At 45.2% G+C, this 18265-nt stretch overlaps 1 protein-coding gene across 1 annotated transcript; it reads left to right on the top strand.

Annotated features, from left to right (window-relative positions):
• Positions 1-10769: 10769 nt before the first annotated feature.
• LOC106970090 (receptor-type tyrosine-protein phosphatase-like N) lies at positions 10770-16298 on the top strand. Its single transcript, XM_015066638.3, has 5 exons — positions 10770-11014; positions 11887-11937; positions 12118-12222; positions 13464-13596; positions 13988-16298. Exons 1-4 carry the CDS (start codon positions 10897-10899, stop codon positions 13562-13564), a joined length of 375 nt encoding a protein of 124 aa, XP_014922124.3. The 5' UTR covers positions 10770-10896; the 3' UTR covers positions 13565-13596; positions 13988-16298.
• Positions 16299-18265: the final 1967 nt, after the last annotated feature.

The following is an 18265-nucleotide window of genomic DNA, read 5'->3' as shown; positions in this document are numbered from 1 at the left end:
CCTTGGAGAGGGAGAATAAGACAAGGATGCTTGGTTTTCCATTTTTAGTTAACACTGTACTGTTAGTCCTTAGTTTGGGTGATATGGTGAAGACAAAGGATAAAGGAAACACTGAAAGGGGAGGAGTAAAGTTCCTTTTGATATGATTTGTTACATAGAAAATTCAAAAGCTATATTATTTATTTGAATTAATAAGAGAGTTTATCAAGGTAGCTGGCTGAAAAATCAATATACAGAAATTATTTCTTTAGGCCAGCAACAAATAGTTTGAAAATGAAAATTTTAGAACTTCTACAAAGCGTAATAATCAAGTACCCATGAATAAATATAAAAAGTGAGCATGGGGGTCCCTGGGTGGCTCAGTCAGTTAAGCATCCGACTTCGGCTCAGGTCATGGTCTCACAGTTCGTGGGTTCAAGCCCTGCATCAGGCTCCGTGCTGACAGCTCAGAGCCTGGAGCCCACTTTAGATTCTGTGTCTCCTCCTCTCTCTCTGTCCCTCCCCCACTTGTGCTCTCTCTCTCAAAAATAAATAAAAATATTTTTTTAAAAAAGTATGCATGATTTCTACAGAAAAGAATTATATGAAAGGAGGTCCAAATAATTTGCAAGATAGGTGTTATTTGTGGATGTGAAAATATTTTTAAAATACTGGTTATCCCCCAAATTGATAGATTCAGTGCAATCCTGATAACAATGTTAACGGGTTTGCTCCTCCCTGCTTTTCTTATTTTGTGGAAGTTGACAAATTGATTCTATAATATATATGGAAATTGCTAACACACTTGAAGAAGACAATCACCTTATCAGTTAAAGCTGATTGCAAAACTGTAGTGATTAAGAGAGTATATTATTGTTTCAAGGGTCGACTGACCAATGGAACCAATAAAGACAAGTGAATAGCTGTTACTTGATTTATGAGGAAAGGGGCAATTGAGATGATCTTTTCAATAAATTGTGCTATGGAAATTGGATATCCATATGGAAAAATTAAGTTGGAGCCCTACCTCCCACAACACGCAAAATCAATTACAAATAAATTTTGAATCTAAATGTAGATGGCAAGATCATAAAGCTTTTAGAAAATATTAGAGGAGAATATGACCTTGGTTAGGAGAAGATTTAAGTAGGATACAAAGAACACTAAACATAGAGGAAAGTATTGACATATTTGGCCTCTTGGAAATTAAGAGCTCTCTAAAAGGATTAGAAAGGTTGTTTGTAACACATGTAATTGACATAGAGCTCATATTCAGAGTATATAAGACCTACAGTCAATAAGAAAAGTGAGACGTCTAAAAGAATGGGCAAATTACTTAAATAGGCACTTCATAAATGAGGGAATCTAAATGGCCATTAAATATATGAAAACATGCCCTACTTCGTCAGTCATCAGAGGAACTTGGCTGAATCATGACATTGTTTGTGTTTGACCATTTTGACTGACAAAATGGTAATTTCATATGGTTTAATCTAATATAAATTAAAACCGTGATAAGACCTTGCCACACACCCATTATGATAGATAAAATTTTTAAATCTGACAATACCAAGTGTTGGTGAGGATGTGGACCTATGGGAACTGTTGTACAATGTTAGTGGGAATGTAAGTTGACAACAGTTCAGGACGTCAGTTTGGCATTCCTCACTGGCCCAGCTATTTCACTCCAGCAGACACCCTCAGTAAGAATGAGACTGGAAGCCAAAGGGCTCCATAAAAATCTTCTTTTCCTGCTATTATGAGTTTGAGCCCCGCACTGGACTCTCTGCTGTCAGCACAGATCCAGCTTCAGATCCTCTGTCCCCTGTCTCTTTGCCCCTCCCCCTGCTCTCTCTCTCTCTCTCTCTCTCTCTCTCTCTCTCAAAAATAAACATTTTAAAAAAATGATATGGGTCAGTCTTGAAAATATAATGTTGGGGTACCTGGCTGGCTCAATCAGTAGAGCATGCGACTCTTGATCTCAGGATCATAAGTTCGAGCCCCACATTGGGTTATCAAGATTACTTTAAAAAATAAAATATAATGTTGAACAAAAGCAGTCAGCACAAAATAATATATATTGTAATTTAGTGACTTGAATGGCATATCCCCAAAATTGGTGCCTCCCTGGAACCTTAGAATGTGTCCTAATTTGGAAAGCGGATCTTGCAGATGTAATTAGTTAAAGATCTCAAGATGAAATCATGCACACCCACTTTATGCCTTGAAATGCAAAAAGCATATGTCCTCCTTGGAAGGGAACAAAGAGTTGATGATTTCTTTAGAATAGATAACAGCTAAGGAAAGGCCAGATGAAAATGACCGGAGGAAGCTATCATATGTATTCCAGACCACCAATGATAGACATCTCAACACTAAGAACACCTGGGCCCTTTGTTCTACCTGGTTCCTGGATGCCTGAGAAGACACATACTCCAGACCTCAATCCTCAATAAAAACCCCAGATCCTAAGCAAAGGGGAGACTCTCTCTCCTTTCCTTACTGAGATCTCCCACTTTGTCTATACCTACACTCTCTCTCTACAGTGAATTCTGCTTTCACCTCCTGCGGGCTTGCATTTGATTTGTATCCTGCACACAGCTAGGTACCCTCTTGGCTGGTTCCTGGACCTAGCCTGCTGGCATCAAAAGCATCTGCGTGTGCCTCAGGAGATGTACAAGAATATTCACAGCAACTGTTCACAAGATTCCCAAATCAGAAACAACCCAAGGTCCATACACAATACAGTAGACTCTGGTAGAGGTCACAGGTTTGTGGGGGCTGAAACATACAATTTGGGGACCCTCTTTGAGTAGAAGCATACAAAATTACAAATAAGAATTTAGTACGAAAGCAAATATCTCACAAGAACGAAGACATTTAAGGAAGAAGTAACACCAATTGTTCACAAACTCTTCCAAAAAATGAAAGAACATCAGTCATTACCCTGATATCAACACCAAAGACATCACATGGAAAGAAATTCACTCTTTATGAATATAGATACAAAAATTCTCAACAGAATACCAAACTGAATCCAGCAACAAGTAAAAAGGACTATACACCATGACACGGTGGGATTTATCCCAGGAAGGCAGGCTTGGTTCAACTTACGAAAACCGATCAACGTGATATGCCACATTAATAGAATAAAGGGCAAGAACCACATGATCGTCTCAGATGCAGAAAAAGCATTTGACAAAATCCAACATTCTTTCATGATAAAAAACAAAAAACATTTAACGCCCAGAAATAGAAGGGAACTTCCTTACTCTGATAAAGGGTATCCATGAAAAACCAACAGATAAACATCATAATGATGAAAGACTGAAAGCTATCCCCCTAAGGATCAGAAACAAGACAAGGATGTCTACGCTCACCAGTTTTAGTCAGCATTATACTAGAGCTTCTACCCAGGGCAATCAGGCAAGAAAAATGTGTAACTAGAATATGAATATATAGTACAACAAATTAATTTTTACAAACCATACACAAACATTCGATCATGTGAACACATTGCTAAGGCTCCTCCCAGAACCTTGGAAGTGGTCTGGGAAGACAAGGATCCCTGGAGCTAGAGGTCTCTTGGCTTTATAGTATGCCCTACTCTGAACTGTAATGTAACGTTATCACACAATGGAAGACTACAACCGCAATGAAAATGAATGCAATACTGTTTCATTCAATGATATGGGTAAGTTGGGGCACCTGGGTGGCGCAGTTAAGCCTGCAACTTTGCTCAGGTCATGATCTCACGGCTTGTGAGTTTGCAGGGCTCAAATCTGTGTTGTCAGCACAGACCCAGCTTCGGATCCTCTGTCCCCCTGTCTCTTTGCCTCTCCCTCTGCTCTCTCTCTCTCTCTCAAAAATAAACATTTAAAAAAAATGATATGGGTCAGTCTTGAAAATATAATGTTGGGGTACCTGGCTGGCTCAATCAGTAGAGCATGCGACTCTTGAGCTCGGGATCGTGAGTTCAAGCCCCACACTGGGCATCGAGATTACTTTAAAAAATAAAATATAATGTTGAACAAAAGCAGCCAACACAAAATAATATATATTGTAATTTAGTGACTTGAATAGCATATCTCCAAAATTGCTGCCTCCCTGTACTAATTTGGAAAGAGGGTCTTGCAGATGTAATTAAAGATCTCAAGATGAAATTGTGGATTTCAGGTGGGCTCTAAATCCAATGACTAGTGTCTTTATAAGAGAAAAGAGAGGGAGATGTGGACACAGACACAGGGATGGAGGCAGAGACGCTGTCACAAGCCAAAGAACTCGAGTCCCCAGAAGCTAGTCCAGCAAACAAGGATCCTCCCTAGAGCCTTTGGAGGAAGCACTGCCCTGCCAATACCTTGATTTTGGACTTCTGACCTCCAGAAGTGTGACACAATACATTTTCAATAACATTTTTTAAGTTTATTTATTTCGAGAGTGGGAGAGAGAGAGAAAGAGAGAGAGAGAGAATCCCAAGCAGACTCTGTACCATCAACACAGATCCCAACACAGGGCTCAAACCCAGGAACTGTGAGATCATGACCTGAGCTGAAGTCAAAAGTTGGACACTTAACCAACTGAGCCGCCGAGGCACCTGGAGAGAATACCTTTTTGTTTTAAGCCACCAAGCTTGTGAATTGTTATGGGAGCCCTAGGAAGCTAGTACACTGTATAATTACATTTCTAAAAACTACTCTTTAGAAATGTGTACTCACTTACGTTGCACAACAAAGATAAGGAAGGGAGTTATGCCCACAAAGTCAGGAGAGTGATTAACTGTGGGGAGAAGAAGGGCTGAAATCTGGAAAGGACAAGGAGGTATTTCTGGGGTACTGGCAGTGTTCTGTTGCCTGGAGAGTATGACATGATTGTGTTTATCTGTATCACTTTTCACAATCATCACTTAAATATACTCATCAAAAAGTGGGGGAAAAATCATAAAGTCCTCCAAACACAAAAGGTGGCATTAGATGCATTCTAAATTGAAAGAAGAGTTTCCTCTAAGATGATTGGGTTATTAGATGTAAAGATATGCTCCCTTCTTGCCTAATACATCTGAGAAGCTCAGGACTGGCCCTGGGCAGAGAATAGAGGAGGTCAGTCCCGCTTTCCAGGAAAATCCCCCTCCCCTGGCCGGGCTCCCCCTGCATCCCCCAGGGGGCGCTGCTCTCCACGGAACTCAGCTTCCAGGGACTGGAGACCGCCCTTCCTTTGCTCCTTTAGTGCACAGCCTCATTTTCCAGGAGATTCCCACAAAGGATGATTATGTCCTTGAGGGAAGACACTGTTGCCTGACCAAGGGTTGTGGTCCAGGTCTTGCAGACTTCAACACAATGATAATATCTCCTTCCCTGGATACCCAAGAGGAGGCACAGTAATGGAAGCCCATGCCTCACTCATTGCCTCCCCCCCACCCTCACCCCAAAGTAACCCCTAGACAAAAGCTACTGGGGAGCCTCCAAGGCTGAGTCCAGCCTTAGCCCGGCTTTGGTGAGGCTGCCTTGGGGCTCCCTCTCTCCCAATCAGGATGAGCAGCTTCTGTGCTCTGGGACTAGCTGGGCTCTCTCACCCCATCTCCCCGATGAGCTGTGAAGCAGGACTCCTGGGTTCTGCTCCTGATACTCTACCAGACCTCCCCTTCTGGGTTTCAAAGTCTTCCGCCCAGCCATTGGGCTTGGGCTGTGATCTGAGAATCCCAGGGAGGCTGAAGCTGAGGTGGAGCAGAATTCAATGCCTAATGTGTTTGTATAGCATGATGCTGTTCTCATCCATCGTCACCATTTCATTCTCACGGTCTCCTTCATAGGATCCCCATCTAACAGATAAGAACACTGAGGCAAAGAGGTTTCGTACCTGTCTCTGGACCCAGAGTCTCTTTCATTTGTTCAACAAATATGTATTGAGCATCCACTCTGAGATAGGTCTGGAGCTAGACACTGGGGGTGTGACAGTAAGTGAAACAGACAGGTCCCTCCTCCCCCTCTCCCCAGCAACTTACAGTCCAGTGAAGAGGCAGAAATACACAAGTAGGGGCACCTGGATGGCTCGGTCAGTTAAGCATCCAACTTTTGGTTTTGGCTCAGGTCATGATCTCACAGTTTCATGAGTTCAGACCCCAGATCAGGCTCTGTGCTGACAGCGCAGAGCCTGCTTGGGATTCTTTCTCTCCTTCTCTCTCTGCCCCTCCCCCACTCACGTGGTCTCTGTCTCTCTCAAAAATAAATAAAAAATAAACTTAAACAATAAACAAGTAAACGAAAGAACAAGTCATTATAAATAGTGGTAAGTGTTGTGAGGAAAGTGAAGCAGTGAAACGCATCTCTAAAAGGGTGGTGTTTATACCGAAACAAAGAGACGACCATAAGGGCGGCAGAGGAGGAAACAGTCTGTGAGAAGGGCTCAGGGGTTCACAAATGGAGGGGAAGCTGGTGTGGCTGGAACACTGAGAGGAAGAGGAGAGAAGGAAATAGATTGGATAGGAAGATGGGACTAGGTCATGCACACCTTATAGGCAGTTCAGCAGTTAATCTAAAGCATAGGAGAGCCATGGAAGAGGGGTAAGCAATGGAGAAACATCCCTCAATTTCTATTTTAGAAAGCTCCTCCGGGTGCTTATAAAAGAGATTATCGGGAGGCAAGAGTGGAACAACACATATTCAAACATATATTTATTGAGCACCTGCAAGTGACTGTGCCGGACCCTCTTCTAGGCTTCTGGAACACACCATAATTTATCAGTTATCCCAAGCAACCAGATGAGATGCAATCTCAGTAGCAGGTAGGAGATGATGGTGGTTTGGACAATGGTGGTGGCATGGAGCAATGACAGAAAGGCAGAATGGGAGAACAGTCGTGGCTAATGTTAATTGAGTACTTACTATGTGCCAGTCCGGTCATACTTCTAAATGCTTCACGGGATATTAAACTAATTAATCCTTCTAGGAAGACTGTGAGCTAGATACTATTATCACCTTCCTCTTAGAGATGAACTAGAGCCCAGAGAAGTTAAAGGGCTACTGCCCATACTTGGATTTGACCCTAGGCGATCTTACTCCAGCACACCACCTTATGAAGTACCCACGTAGGGGACCCTACTTCTCAAGAACTATGCCCAGGTGCTGGTTACAGATTTGCAATTACACAGGATTTCCAGCACCCTCTGCCCCCTCCCCACATCTTTAACACTTGGAGACAAGGAGATGGAGGTTGTGCTTCTGGGGGTGGGGGGAGGATGGGAGGATGGGAGGATGGGAGTGTCCAGAAGAGATTCTAGAGGAAGGGTCAAGTATATTCAGCTATTCAACTATGGTTTTTTTGTTTGTTTGTTTTTAGTGCTTTTTTAATTACTTTTTTTAAGTTCTTTATTTTTGAGAGAAACTGGTAGTGGGGGAGGGGCAGAGAGAGAGGGAAAGAGAGAAAATCCCAAGCAGGCTCCACACTGTCAGTGCAGAGCCTGATATGGGGCTCAAATCCACAAGCTATGGGACCCTGACCTGAGCTGAACTCAGTGCTCAACCTACTGAGCCACCCAGGCACCCCAAGGGAAATCAGCTCTTCATTTTAGGAAGGATCCTTTGTAGGTGATGAATTAGTTTTCTCTTCCTGCTTTCTTTTTTTTTTAATACGAAATTTGTTGTCAAATTGGTTTCCATACAACACCCAGTGCTCATCCCAGCAGGTGCCCTCCTCAATGCCCATCACCCACTTTCCCCTTCCTCCCACCTCCCATCAACACTCAGTTTATTCTCAGTTTTTAAGAGTCTCTTATGATTTGGCTCCCTTCCTCTCTAACTTTTTTTTTCCTTCCCCTCCCCCATGGTCTTCTGTTAAGTTTCTCAGGATCCACATAAGAGTGAAAACATATGGTATCTGTCTTTCTCTGTATGACTTATTTCACTTAGCACAACACTCTCCAGTTCCATCCACGTTGCTACAAAAGGCCAGATTTCATTCTTTCTCATTGCCAAGTAGTATTCCATTTTGTATATAAACCACAATTTCTTTATCCATTCATCAGTGGATGGACATTTAGGCTCTTTCCATAATTTGGCTATTGTTGAAAGTGCTGCTATGAACATTGGGGTACAAGTGCCCCTATGCATCAGCACTCCTGTATCCCTTGGGTCAATTCCTAGCAGTGCTATTGCTGGATCATAGGGTAGATCTGTTTTTAATTTTTTGAGGAACCTCCACACTGTTTTCCAGAGTGGCTGCACCAGTGTGCATTCCCACCAACACTACAAGAGGGTTCCCATTTCTCCACATCCTCTTCAGCATCTATAGTCTTCTGATTTGTTCATTTTAGCCACTCTGACTGGCATGAGGTGGTATCTCAGTGTGGTTTTGATTTGTATTTCCCTGATGAGGAGTGACGTTGAGCATCTTTTCATGTGCCTATTGGCCATCTGGATGTCTTCCTTAGAGAAGTGTCTATTCAGGCATAAATCAAGAAACAAGAAAAATCCCAAATACAAAATCCAACAGCACACCTAAAGGAAACAGATGCAGAACAGCAAAGACACCCCAAACCCAGCAGAAGAAGAGAAATAATAAAGATCAGAGCAGAAATAAACAATATAGAATCTAAAAAAACTGTAGAGCAAATCAATGAAAGCAAGAGTTGGTTTTTTGAAAAAATAAACAAAATTGATAAACCTCTAGCCGGGCTTCTCAAAAAGAAAAGGGAGATGACCCAACTAGATAAAATCATGAATGAAAATAGAATTATTACAACCAATCCCTCAAAAATACAAGCAATTATCAGGGAATACTATGAAAAATTATATGCCAACAAACTGGACAACCTGGAAGAAATGGACAAATTCCTAAGCACCCACACACTTCCCAAACTCAAACAGAAGAAATAGAAAACTTGAACAAACCCATAACCAGCGAAGAAATTGAATCAGTTATCAAAAATCTCCCAACAAATAAGAGTCTAGGACCAGATGGCTTCCCTGGGGAATTCTACCAGACATTTAAAGCAGAGATAATATCTATCCTTCTCAAGCTGTTCCAAAAAATAGAAAGGGAAGGAAAACTTCCAGACTCATTCTATGAAGCCAGCATTACTTTGATTCCTAAACCAGACAGAGACCCAGCAAAAAAAGAGAAGTACAGGCCAATATCCCTGATGAATATGGATGCAAAAATTCTCAATAAGATACTAGCAAATCAAATTCAACAGCATATAAAAAGAATTATTCACCACGATCAAGTGGGATTCATTCCTGAGCTGCAAGGCTGGTTCAACATTCGCAAATCAATCAATGTGATACATCACATTAATAAAAGAAAAGAACCATATGATCCTGTCAATCGATGCAGAAAAGGCATTTGACAAAATTCAGCATTCTTTCTGAATAAAAACCCTCAAGAAAGTCGGGACAGAAGGAACATACTTAAACATCATAAAAGCCATTTATGAAAAGCCCACAGGTGATATCATTCTCAATGGGGAAAAACTGAGAGCTTTCCCCCGGAGATCAGGAACACGACAGGGATGTCCACTCTCACCGCTATTGTTTAACATAGTGTTGGAAGTTCTAGCATCAGCAATCAGACAACAAAAGGAAATCAAAGGCATCAAAATCGGCAAAGCTGATGTCAAGCTTTCACTTTTTGCAGATGACATATTATACAAGGAAAACCCAACAGACTCCACCAAAAGTCTGCTAGAACTGATACATGAATTCAGCAAAGTCACAGGATACAAATCAATGTACAGAAATCAGTTGCATTCTTATACACTAATAATGAAGCAACAGAAAGACAAATAAAGAAACTGATCCCATTCACAAATGCACCCAGAATCACAAAATACCTAGGAATAAACCTAACCAAAGACATAAAAGATCTGTATGCTGAAAACTATAGAAAGCTTATGAAGGAAATTGAAGAAGATATAAAGAAATGGAAAAACATTCCATGCTCATGGAATGGAAGAATAAATATTGTTAAAATGTCAATATTACCCAAAGCTATCTACACATTCAATGCAATCCCAATCAAAATTGCACCAGCATTCTTCTCAAAACTAGAACAAGCAATCCTAAAATTCATATGGAACCACAAAAGGCCCCGAATAGCCAAAGTAATTTTGAAGAAGACCAAAGCAGGAGGCATCACAATCCCAGACTTTAGCCTCCACTACAAAGCTGTAATCATCAAGACAGCATGGTTTTGGCACAAAAACAGATACATAGACCAATGGGATAGAATAGAAACCCCAGAATTAGACCCACAAAAGTATTGCCAGCTAATCTTTGACAAAGCAGGAAAGAATATCCAATGGAAAAAAGACAGTCTCTTTAACAGATGGTGCTGGGAGAACTGGACAGCAACATGCAGAAGAATGAAACTGGACCCCTTTCTTACACCATTCACAAAAATAAACTCAAAATGGTTAAAGGAGCTGAATGTGAGACAGGAAACCATCAAAACCCTAGAGGAGAAAGCAGGAAAAAACCTCTCTGACCTCAGCCGCAGCAATTTCTTACTTGACACATCTCCAAAGGCAAGGGAATTAAAAGCAAAATTGAATTACTGGGACCTCATCAAGATAAAAAGCTTCTGCACTGCAAAGGAAACAATCAACAAAACTAAAAGGCAACCAACGGGAAAAGATATTTGCAAATGACATATCCGACAAGGGCTAGTATCCAAAATCTATAAAGAACTCACCAAACTCCACACCCGAAAAACAAATAATCCAGTGAAGAAATGGGCAGAAAACATGAATATTCAACTGTTAGTAGCAGAACTCTGTCGCCAAGTCGGGGAAGAGCCGGGGTTGAGGGCCTCGTCACCAGCCGCTGCCATTGGCCGAGCTGCCGGAGAGGGGCGCTCGCAGTTGTCGCTGGGGTCTGGCCTTGGCCGCGGCGGTTGGAGCGGTGGAGCCGGCGCGCCAGAGCAACCATGCAGCAACGGGCGCGGCGGGCGCGGGGGGCCCGGGGACCTGCGGGGATGCGTCTGATGCTTTGCTTCCTGCTGTTGAGCAGCTGCCCTGGGGGCTGGGACGCCATTAGTCCCCACGGTCAGGAGGAAAGCTGGGGGAAGGTCTGGGAAGTGGGGGCTGCGGGAGCGGTTGGTGCACGAAGCAGGGCGAACCGTGTCGGGTGGGTAAAGTCACCAAGCACGGGGCGGGGACGGGGGGGGGCGGTTAAAAATCGGAAGGTGGCGGTAGGACGGAAGAGAAGTGGGCCCCAGGGGAGATTAGGGGTGCAGCAGGAGGAATGGAGGTGACAGATCCCGGCCACGAAGCCACGGGAGAAAAAGCACGCGGAGGGCTAGGGTGGAGGTACCAGCGCTGAGGGGTAGACGGAAGGAGCCTGGCCGCAGGCATCCAGTCTTGACCTCGGGATGAGGCCTGACTGGAGCCAGGTGCCTGGGCTTACCCTCCTCCCTGGGGAGGTAGGTTGGGGGGGGGGGTCTGCGGGAGGACGCCTAGCCTTCCCCACAGCCGTGTGCCTCCCTCTCCACTTGTCCCCCGCGTCCTTGAACTTGGAGACCAATGCAGAGGGCTTCCCGCGGGCCTGGGGCTCTGCAGAGTGCTGGAAGGGCGCGGAGGGGAGTCAGGCCCTGTGCAGATGCCTGAACCCTTTCACCTCCTGGACTTCCCCCCACTCCCACCCCATCTACCTGGACTGAGGAGGGGTCTGTATGGTAGAAAAGTTATTCCTCACATTGTGTAGCTGGGTATACTGTGGCTTTCAGGATAAGAACCTGGGATCCCAAGGCTTAACAGTCTGAACCCAGCCCCCAGACTTTATACTTCCAAGGATTCTGGAAGTCTTTCCAGCTCTCCACCTAGGAAGCAAACTTCTTCCCCCATCCCTACGCTGTCCGCCTGTCTGTCCATTCAAGTTTTGTAGCCCTCTGAGGCTCTGCTCACCTGTCCATCCACAGGCTGTCTCTTTGCCCGAAGACTCTGCTCTTACCTGGAAGTCTGTGCCAAGGGTGAGTGAGACCCAGAGGGTAAAGAGGAAAAGGTGTGATGGAGGGAGAGCTGATAACTGGGAACGGGGGGGGGGGGGGGGGATCTGAGCTTGATGGTGGAGAGGGTACTGCTTTTCTGCAACCAGGCCCTCTTGAAGGCTTTTGGCCAAGCTCCCTGCTAATGCCATTCTGTACCCTTAGAGGGACAGCCCCAGGTGGGCATGCAGCCACCCAGGTCCCGGCAAGGAGTTGTCAAGCTGGTCTTCCGATACTGGCAAGATGTGCTTCAGTGGCTCATGCCTCAAGGTGAGACCAGAAGAGCTGGAAGAGAGAGGCTGGGCTGTGGGATCCCCACCTTGACATTAAAAGCTCCTTCCACAGATTTCTCTGCCTGAACTTTTCTCTTCATCCTCACCTCTGGAGCCTCACCTGCTCAGACCCTGAGCAAGATGGGTGGTGGTCTCCCAGCCTTCGTGGGGAAGCTGTTGTCACTTGTCTTCTCTTTATTTTTAAAAAATATTTGTTATTTTTGAGAGAGAGCGCGTGCAAGTGGGGAGGTGGGGGTGGGGAGAGACAGAGGATCCGAAGTGGGCTCTGTGCTGACAGATGTCGGTGCATCGGGTCCTGCCCCACCAATGTTGGGCTCGAACTCACAAACCAAACCATAAGATCATGACCTGAGCCAAAGTCAGACACTCAACTGACTGAGCCACCCAGGCACCCCTTACTTACCTTCTTTAGAGGAGCAGAGTAGAGGCAATTAGAAGTCCCTGGAAGAGTTCAACATCCATCTCCTTGGGACTAGCCCTATGCCCCTCTGCCCTGTGCTATCCGAGTGCTCAGGGCCAGGAATCATGGGGTCCCCAGTCAGAACCTCTCCCTCCCGTACACATATTCCAGACTCTGAAATGGGGGAGTAGACAGCTCAGAGTGTATGGCAGATAGAAGCATGACAGATGGGGGTGCAGAATGGGAGGGGATTCCTTGGGGAAACGTTTCTGATCCTCCTTGAAAGCCGGGTTTCATGATTGCAGGGTTCAGAAGGGAGATCTGCTTGGAGTTTGAATTACTGCTATTAATGATCATAGTGTATGATGTGCGAGCAATGCCTTAGAGTTTTAGAAACACTGCGTATGTCCTCCACTTCCATTTGGTCCTCATAACAGCACGATTGTTAAATTCACATTTGGCTACTTATCGCTCACCAAGCACCGTGCTAAGAAACTTACATGGATTACCTCCTGTAATTCTCTCAACAATGGTTCATCATTTCATGGATGAGAAAACTGAAGCTCGGCCAATTTAATTAAGCTCCCAGTTAATTAAGTTAAGTTAAGGGTCACAGAACCAGTAAGAGCAGGGATTCCAGTGCCGAGGTGGGCAGAAGGCAAAGCCCTGTACCCCAGACCGTCTCTGGATCCCTCCAGTGCCCCGTGGCCCTTACGTACTTTACGGAAAGCAGAAATTCCGATAGCTCTCTGGTTTCTGGGGTAGGCCAATCCAACTGTCCCAAGTGTCAACTCACGCTCCTCCCTTTCTTTCTGCAGGACTGTTCTGGAAGGATGATGTCACTCAAGATGTAAAGACCCAGAAGATGGAGCACATGCCCAGGCTCCACGCCTCAGAGACCTACATGAGGGATGGGTAGACAGCCTTTCCCACCAAAACCACCACGCTGAGGTGTGTGAGGCCGGTGGTCTGTCCACACTGCACGTGTCTGGTAGACAGAGCAACTGGGAAGGGAAGGAGTGTCAGGGATGCCAGTAGGAGCTGTCAGAAGTCCAGCGAGTAGAATGAAGAGAGAGCCTGTCTGGTTTCAGCCAGAAGCAATCCCATGATACCTTGGTGATGTCCACAAAGGGAGGGAATTGGGATGCATGGCTACTATGTGGTATCCCTGGCTTGGTCTTTGCCTTCTAGGGACAGGTGCAAAGGGAAACTCTAATTGTTGTTCCCTAAGGTGAGAGTCCCTCGGGGATTTTGAAATTCTTCATTTGGATATCATCTCTTTTCCTCTGGGCCTTTTTGCCTTTTTCTCTTCACCCTTGACTCCTGTTTTCCTTCCCCTCAGAGCCCAGTGACCAAGGTGAACAAGGAACAATGCTTGAACTCTAGAATGGTTTCGACGTCCTGAACCAAGCAAGAGATGACCAACCACAGCAAGGCCCCACTGCAGGTGAGGGCCTGCCCTTGTCCAGGAATGCTGAGCCCACCAAGGGCCTGTTTAAAGAGGGAGACAGGGTGAAGGAGGGGATAGACATTGGTTGGTAAGGAATGATTTCACTGAGACGGATGGAGAACCTTCTGGAAGAGAGGGCCTGGAGGATGGAAAAGAACAGAACCAGCCCAATCTTCACCCTGCCACTGCCCAGCCGTGACCTTGGACACATTACCTAGGCTCTTCAAGTCCCTTCTTCCACATCTGTAAAATGGGAATGGTAATAAAGACGACCCTTCTGGTGTTGCTGTGTGGATCAAAGACAATATATGAAAAATGCCAGCGGTTGCTGGATTGAGGGGAAATTCTCCCTTTGCCCACTGGAGGGCGCCCCCACTTTCTCTCTCACAGACCGCTTTTCAAGGATTTCAGCAAGGGGCTGGGGGCCTGCAGTGGACTCTTGCTTTGTAAGATCAAGCACAGTCACAGAGCTTGAAGGGCCTGCAGAAATCTACTTGAGAGGTTTCACAACTTAAAAAATATATATGGGCTCCCTGGTTTTCTAAGAAAATCTTGCGTATGACATGACTCTAAATCCTCACCTTGCCCATCCATCCATAGCCGTGTATCTGTATACATTTCTCCCTCTCTCTCTCTTCCAGTATACACACACACACACACACACACACACACACACACACACACACATTTATACATACACATATAAACATAGATATGAAGATCCTTAAATGGGAGAGGAGTACCCAGAGTGCCTCACTTTCAGCCTCCCCCTTGCTCTTCTCAGTGGTGTGGAGGAAGTCACCTGGGAAGGTTCTCGGGCATCCCCTTGGACCCTTGAGCTCTCTGGAGCCCAGGTAGAAAACTGCCCACCTCTTAGTTATCCATCCATCTTTACAGCTGAGAAACTGAGTGGGCAGGCATAGAGCAGGGCCAGACCAGGTCCCCCCACCAACCTTCCCCCACTGCAGCCCCACCCTTCCTCTCCGGGGCCCCCATAGAGGTTGGGCTGCTTGACACATCAGACTTCTCCACACTGAGGATAGCCTGAGGAGGTGACATTAGAACTTTGACCTAAAAGACATCCTGGAAGCAGCCGGGGGAAGATCTGGAGGAAGAATCCCCAAGGCAGAGAGAATTACAAATACAACTGCCCTCAGGTGAGATTGCAGGACTCCTTAGGAGAACAAACAGAAAGGCTTATGGTAGCAGAACAGGCCCAGGACTACTCAGGTCTATAGACGGGTTTGGGTTTTGTTCAAAGTGTAGTGGGAAATCATCAGCAAGAGAAAGGCGATATGATTAACATTCTATAAAGACATAGTGACACTGCTGGAAAATGGATTATAAAATGGACAAGAGTAGAACCAAGTAGAACTGTCTGGGGCTACTGAGTTGTCCAGGTGGGATCTGGTGGTACCTTAGACGAAGATCGGGGCAGCGTTGCTGGGAACCTCTTAGCTGGACTCCATCCAGAGGCAGCCTGCACCTCAGAAGTGCTCTAGCCTTTTACCCCTTTCAAAAAAACTGGTCCCCATCTCTGTCACCATGGCAGCCAGGCTTCCTTAGCTTGGATTGGTTGCTGGACCGCATCGTTGGTCCTGTGACTGACCCTGTGATGGGGACTGGTTGCCATGGTTCTATCAAGTGTGCAAACAAGGAACTGCCATTCTCCTTCAGGCTCAGGGGACCAACCAGCCCTGTGTCTAATGGAAAATCCCTTGAAGGAGATAGAATTAGAGATAGGGACCAGGGAAAGGCCTGTAGTCTGACAGTGCCTGAGTCCCTTGTCTCAAGGCTTATTCACATTAAGACTGCTATGGAGACTTGCTCTGAATTTGGTGGGGAGGGATGGGGACGGAAGTCAGTGTATTCATTAAAAATTCCTTGTTTCTTCCCATTTTAGGATGTCTTTGAGCTATTCCCTAGTCTGAGTCACAAGTCACAACCTCGCAGCTGATTAAGACCTGAGGGGGAAACCTTCCATCCCCCACACCTTCCTGGTGCTCTCAAGAAGGGCAATTTCAGGGGGCACCTGGGCGGCTCAGTCAGTTAAGCCCCTGACTCTTGGTTTCAGCTCAGGCCATGATCTCATGGTTCGTGGGTTTGAGCCCCATGTTGGGCTCTGTGCTGACAGTGTGGAGCCTGCTTGGGATTCTCTCTCTCCCTTTCTCTCTGCCCCTGCCCTGCTCATGCTGTCTCTCTCTCTCAAAATAAATAAACTTAAAAAAAAAAAAAAAAAAGAAGGGGCACCTGGATGGCTCAGTTGGTTAAGCATCTGACTTTGGCTCAGGTCATAATCTCACGGTTTATGAGTTCAAGCCCTGCATTGGGCTCTCTGCTGACAGCTCAGAGCCTGGAGCCTGCTTTGGATTCTGTGTCTCCCTTTCTCTCTGCCCTTCCCCTGCTCATGCTCAGTCTCTCTCTCTCTCTCTCTCTCTCTCTAAAAAATAAATAAAAACATTTAAAAATAAAATAAAATAAAAAATAAAAAAAGAAGAAGAAGAAGAAGGGCATTTTCAGGCTGACCCGAATTTGGATCTGGAGCATTAAAGCTGATTTTCAAGCAAACTCTTTCTACAGACTTGTCTGGAGGCAGGATGGGGAGGGTTTGGACCTGACGGGAGTCTCTGAGGTGAAAGAGCTAGGATCGGAACACAGGAAAAGTTGGGGTGTGGGGTTCAGAGAACACAGCCCTGGTTGCACCCAATGCATGGGTTCTGATCCCTTCCTCCCCCTACGGATTACTTCTAAGGCAGATGGACTCACAGCTGGAGGATCAGCCATCCCCACCTGCAGCCTTCAAATGTATCTTCTTGGTCTCCCTTCCTTCCATTCGTGGAAGGAAAGTCTTCCTTCCAGACCTTGGGTCTGCAAGGCCTGGGACCTTGGTCTGCCTTTGAGGTTCATGGCACCATCTGAGCATTGGGGTCCCCTACAGAGCAGTTACGCCAGCCCCAAACCCAAGAACCCACACAGAATTCTGTGACTAAATGCTTTGCACATTTAACGCTCTGATACCCTGTGGTCACTTTGCCCTGGGGAGAGGGGGACCAGCCACCGTCGCTCAATCCAACCGAACTCCAGACATCTCATGCCTCAAGCTTTGTATTTCTCACAGTGCCTAGCTCATTTGATCCTCACAGATGGGAACACAGGGGAAGGTGCCAATCCTACTGTCTTAGTGTGTTCAGGCTGCTGTAACAAAATACTGTAAACTGTGTGGTTTATCAACAACAGAAATTCATTTCTCATAGTTTTAATTTTTTAAATGTTTAAATTTAATTTTTTAATGTTTATAAATAATGTAATAAATGAATTTTCTTTCTTGCATGCTTTCTTGCTTTCTTTCCTTAAGCCCTTGAGGGTTAAGGTTTCAAAAATACCCCTGGAATGTTAGGTATTTCTTAGCCTCCATATTGTGTGCATCCTTTCCGTCCTTATTTGGGGTTATTAAAACACTTTCCAGTATTCTATTTTAATGTAACAATTGTGTTTTTTATTATCTTTCTGTACATTTTAAGTGATTGCTCTGGGGATCTGAGTATATACATTTAACTTGTCTCTCTCTCTCTCTCATCATAGCAGAGTGCCCAATGAAAGGCTCAAACTCATGAAGCATGAGATCATGACCTGAGCCAAAGTTGGATGCTCAACCGACTGAGCCATCCAGGTGCCCCTCTCACAGTTCTAGAGGCTGGGAAGCCAATGAGGTGCTGGCAGAATCGGTGTCTGGTGAAGACCTGCTTCCAGGTTCACAGACAATGTCTTTCACTGTGGACTCACATGGTGGAAGAGGGACAGATCTGTATGGGATTTCTTTTATAAGGGTACTAATCCCATTCATGAGAGGTCCATCCTTAAGACCTAATCACTTCACAAAGGCCCCACTTCCAAATACTTTCTTATCACCTTGAGGGTTAGGATTTCAACATATTAATTTTGGGGGCACACAAACATTCAGACCATAGGATCTGCTTACTTATAGAACCCAGGGAAACTAAGACACCCTCCTCTGGCAATACAGGCTTACTCACGCTTCCAATGCATGTCCTATCCCCTGCATCTGTGCATCTAAGGACATAACTAAACATAATGCTCAACATATTTACCTATGCCTGGTTTTTTTTTTTTTTACTTTATTTATTTTGAGAGTGAAAGAGAGAGAACATG

Source organism: Acinonyx jubatus, chromosome C1 (genome assembly GCF_027475565.1).
Source record: "Acinonyx jubatus isolate Ajub_Pintada_27869175 chromosome C1, VMU_Ajub_asm_v1.0, whole genome shotgun sequence".
In the NCBI taxonomy this organism is placed as follows: domain Eukaryota; kingdom Metazoa; phylum Chordata; class Mammalia; order Carnivora; family Felidae; genus Acinonyx; species Acinonyx jubatus.
Note: the sequence above shows the minus strand (reverse complement) of the source record. Positions and strands in the feature narration are given on the sequence as shown.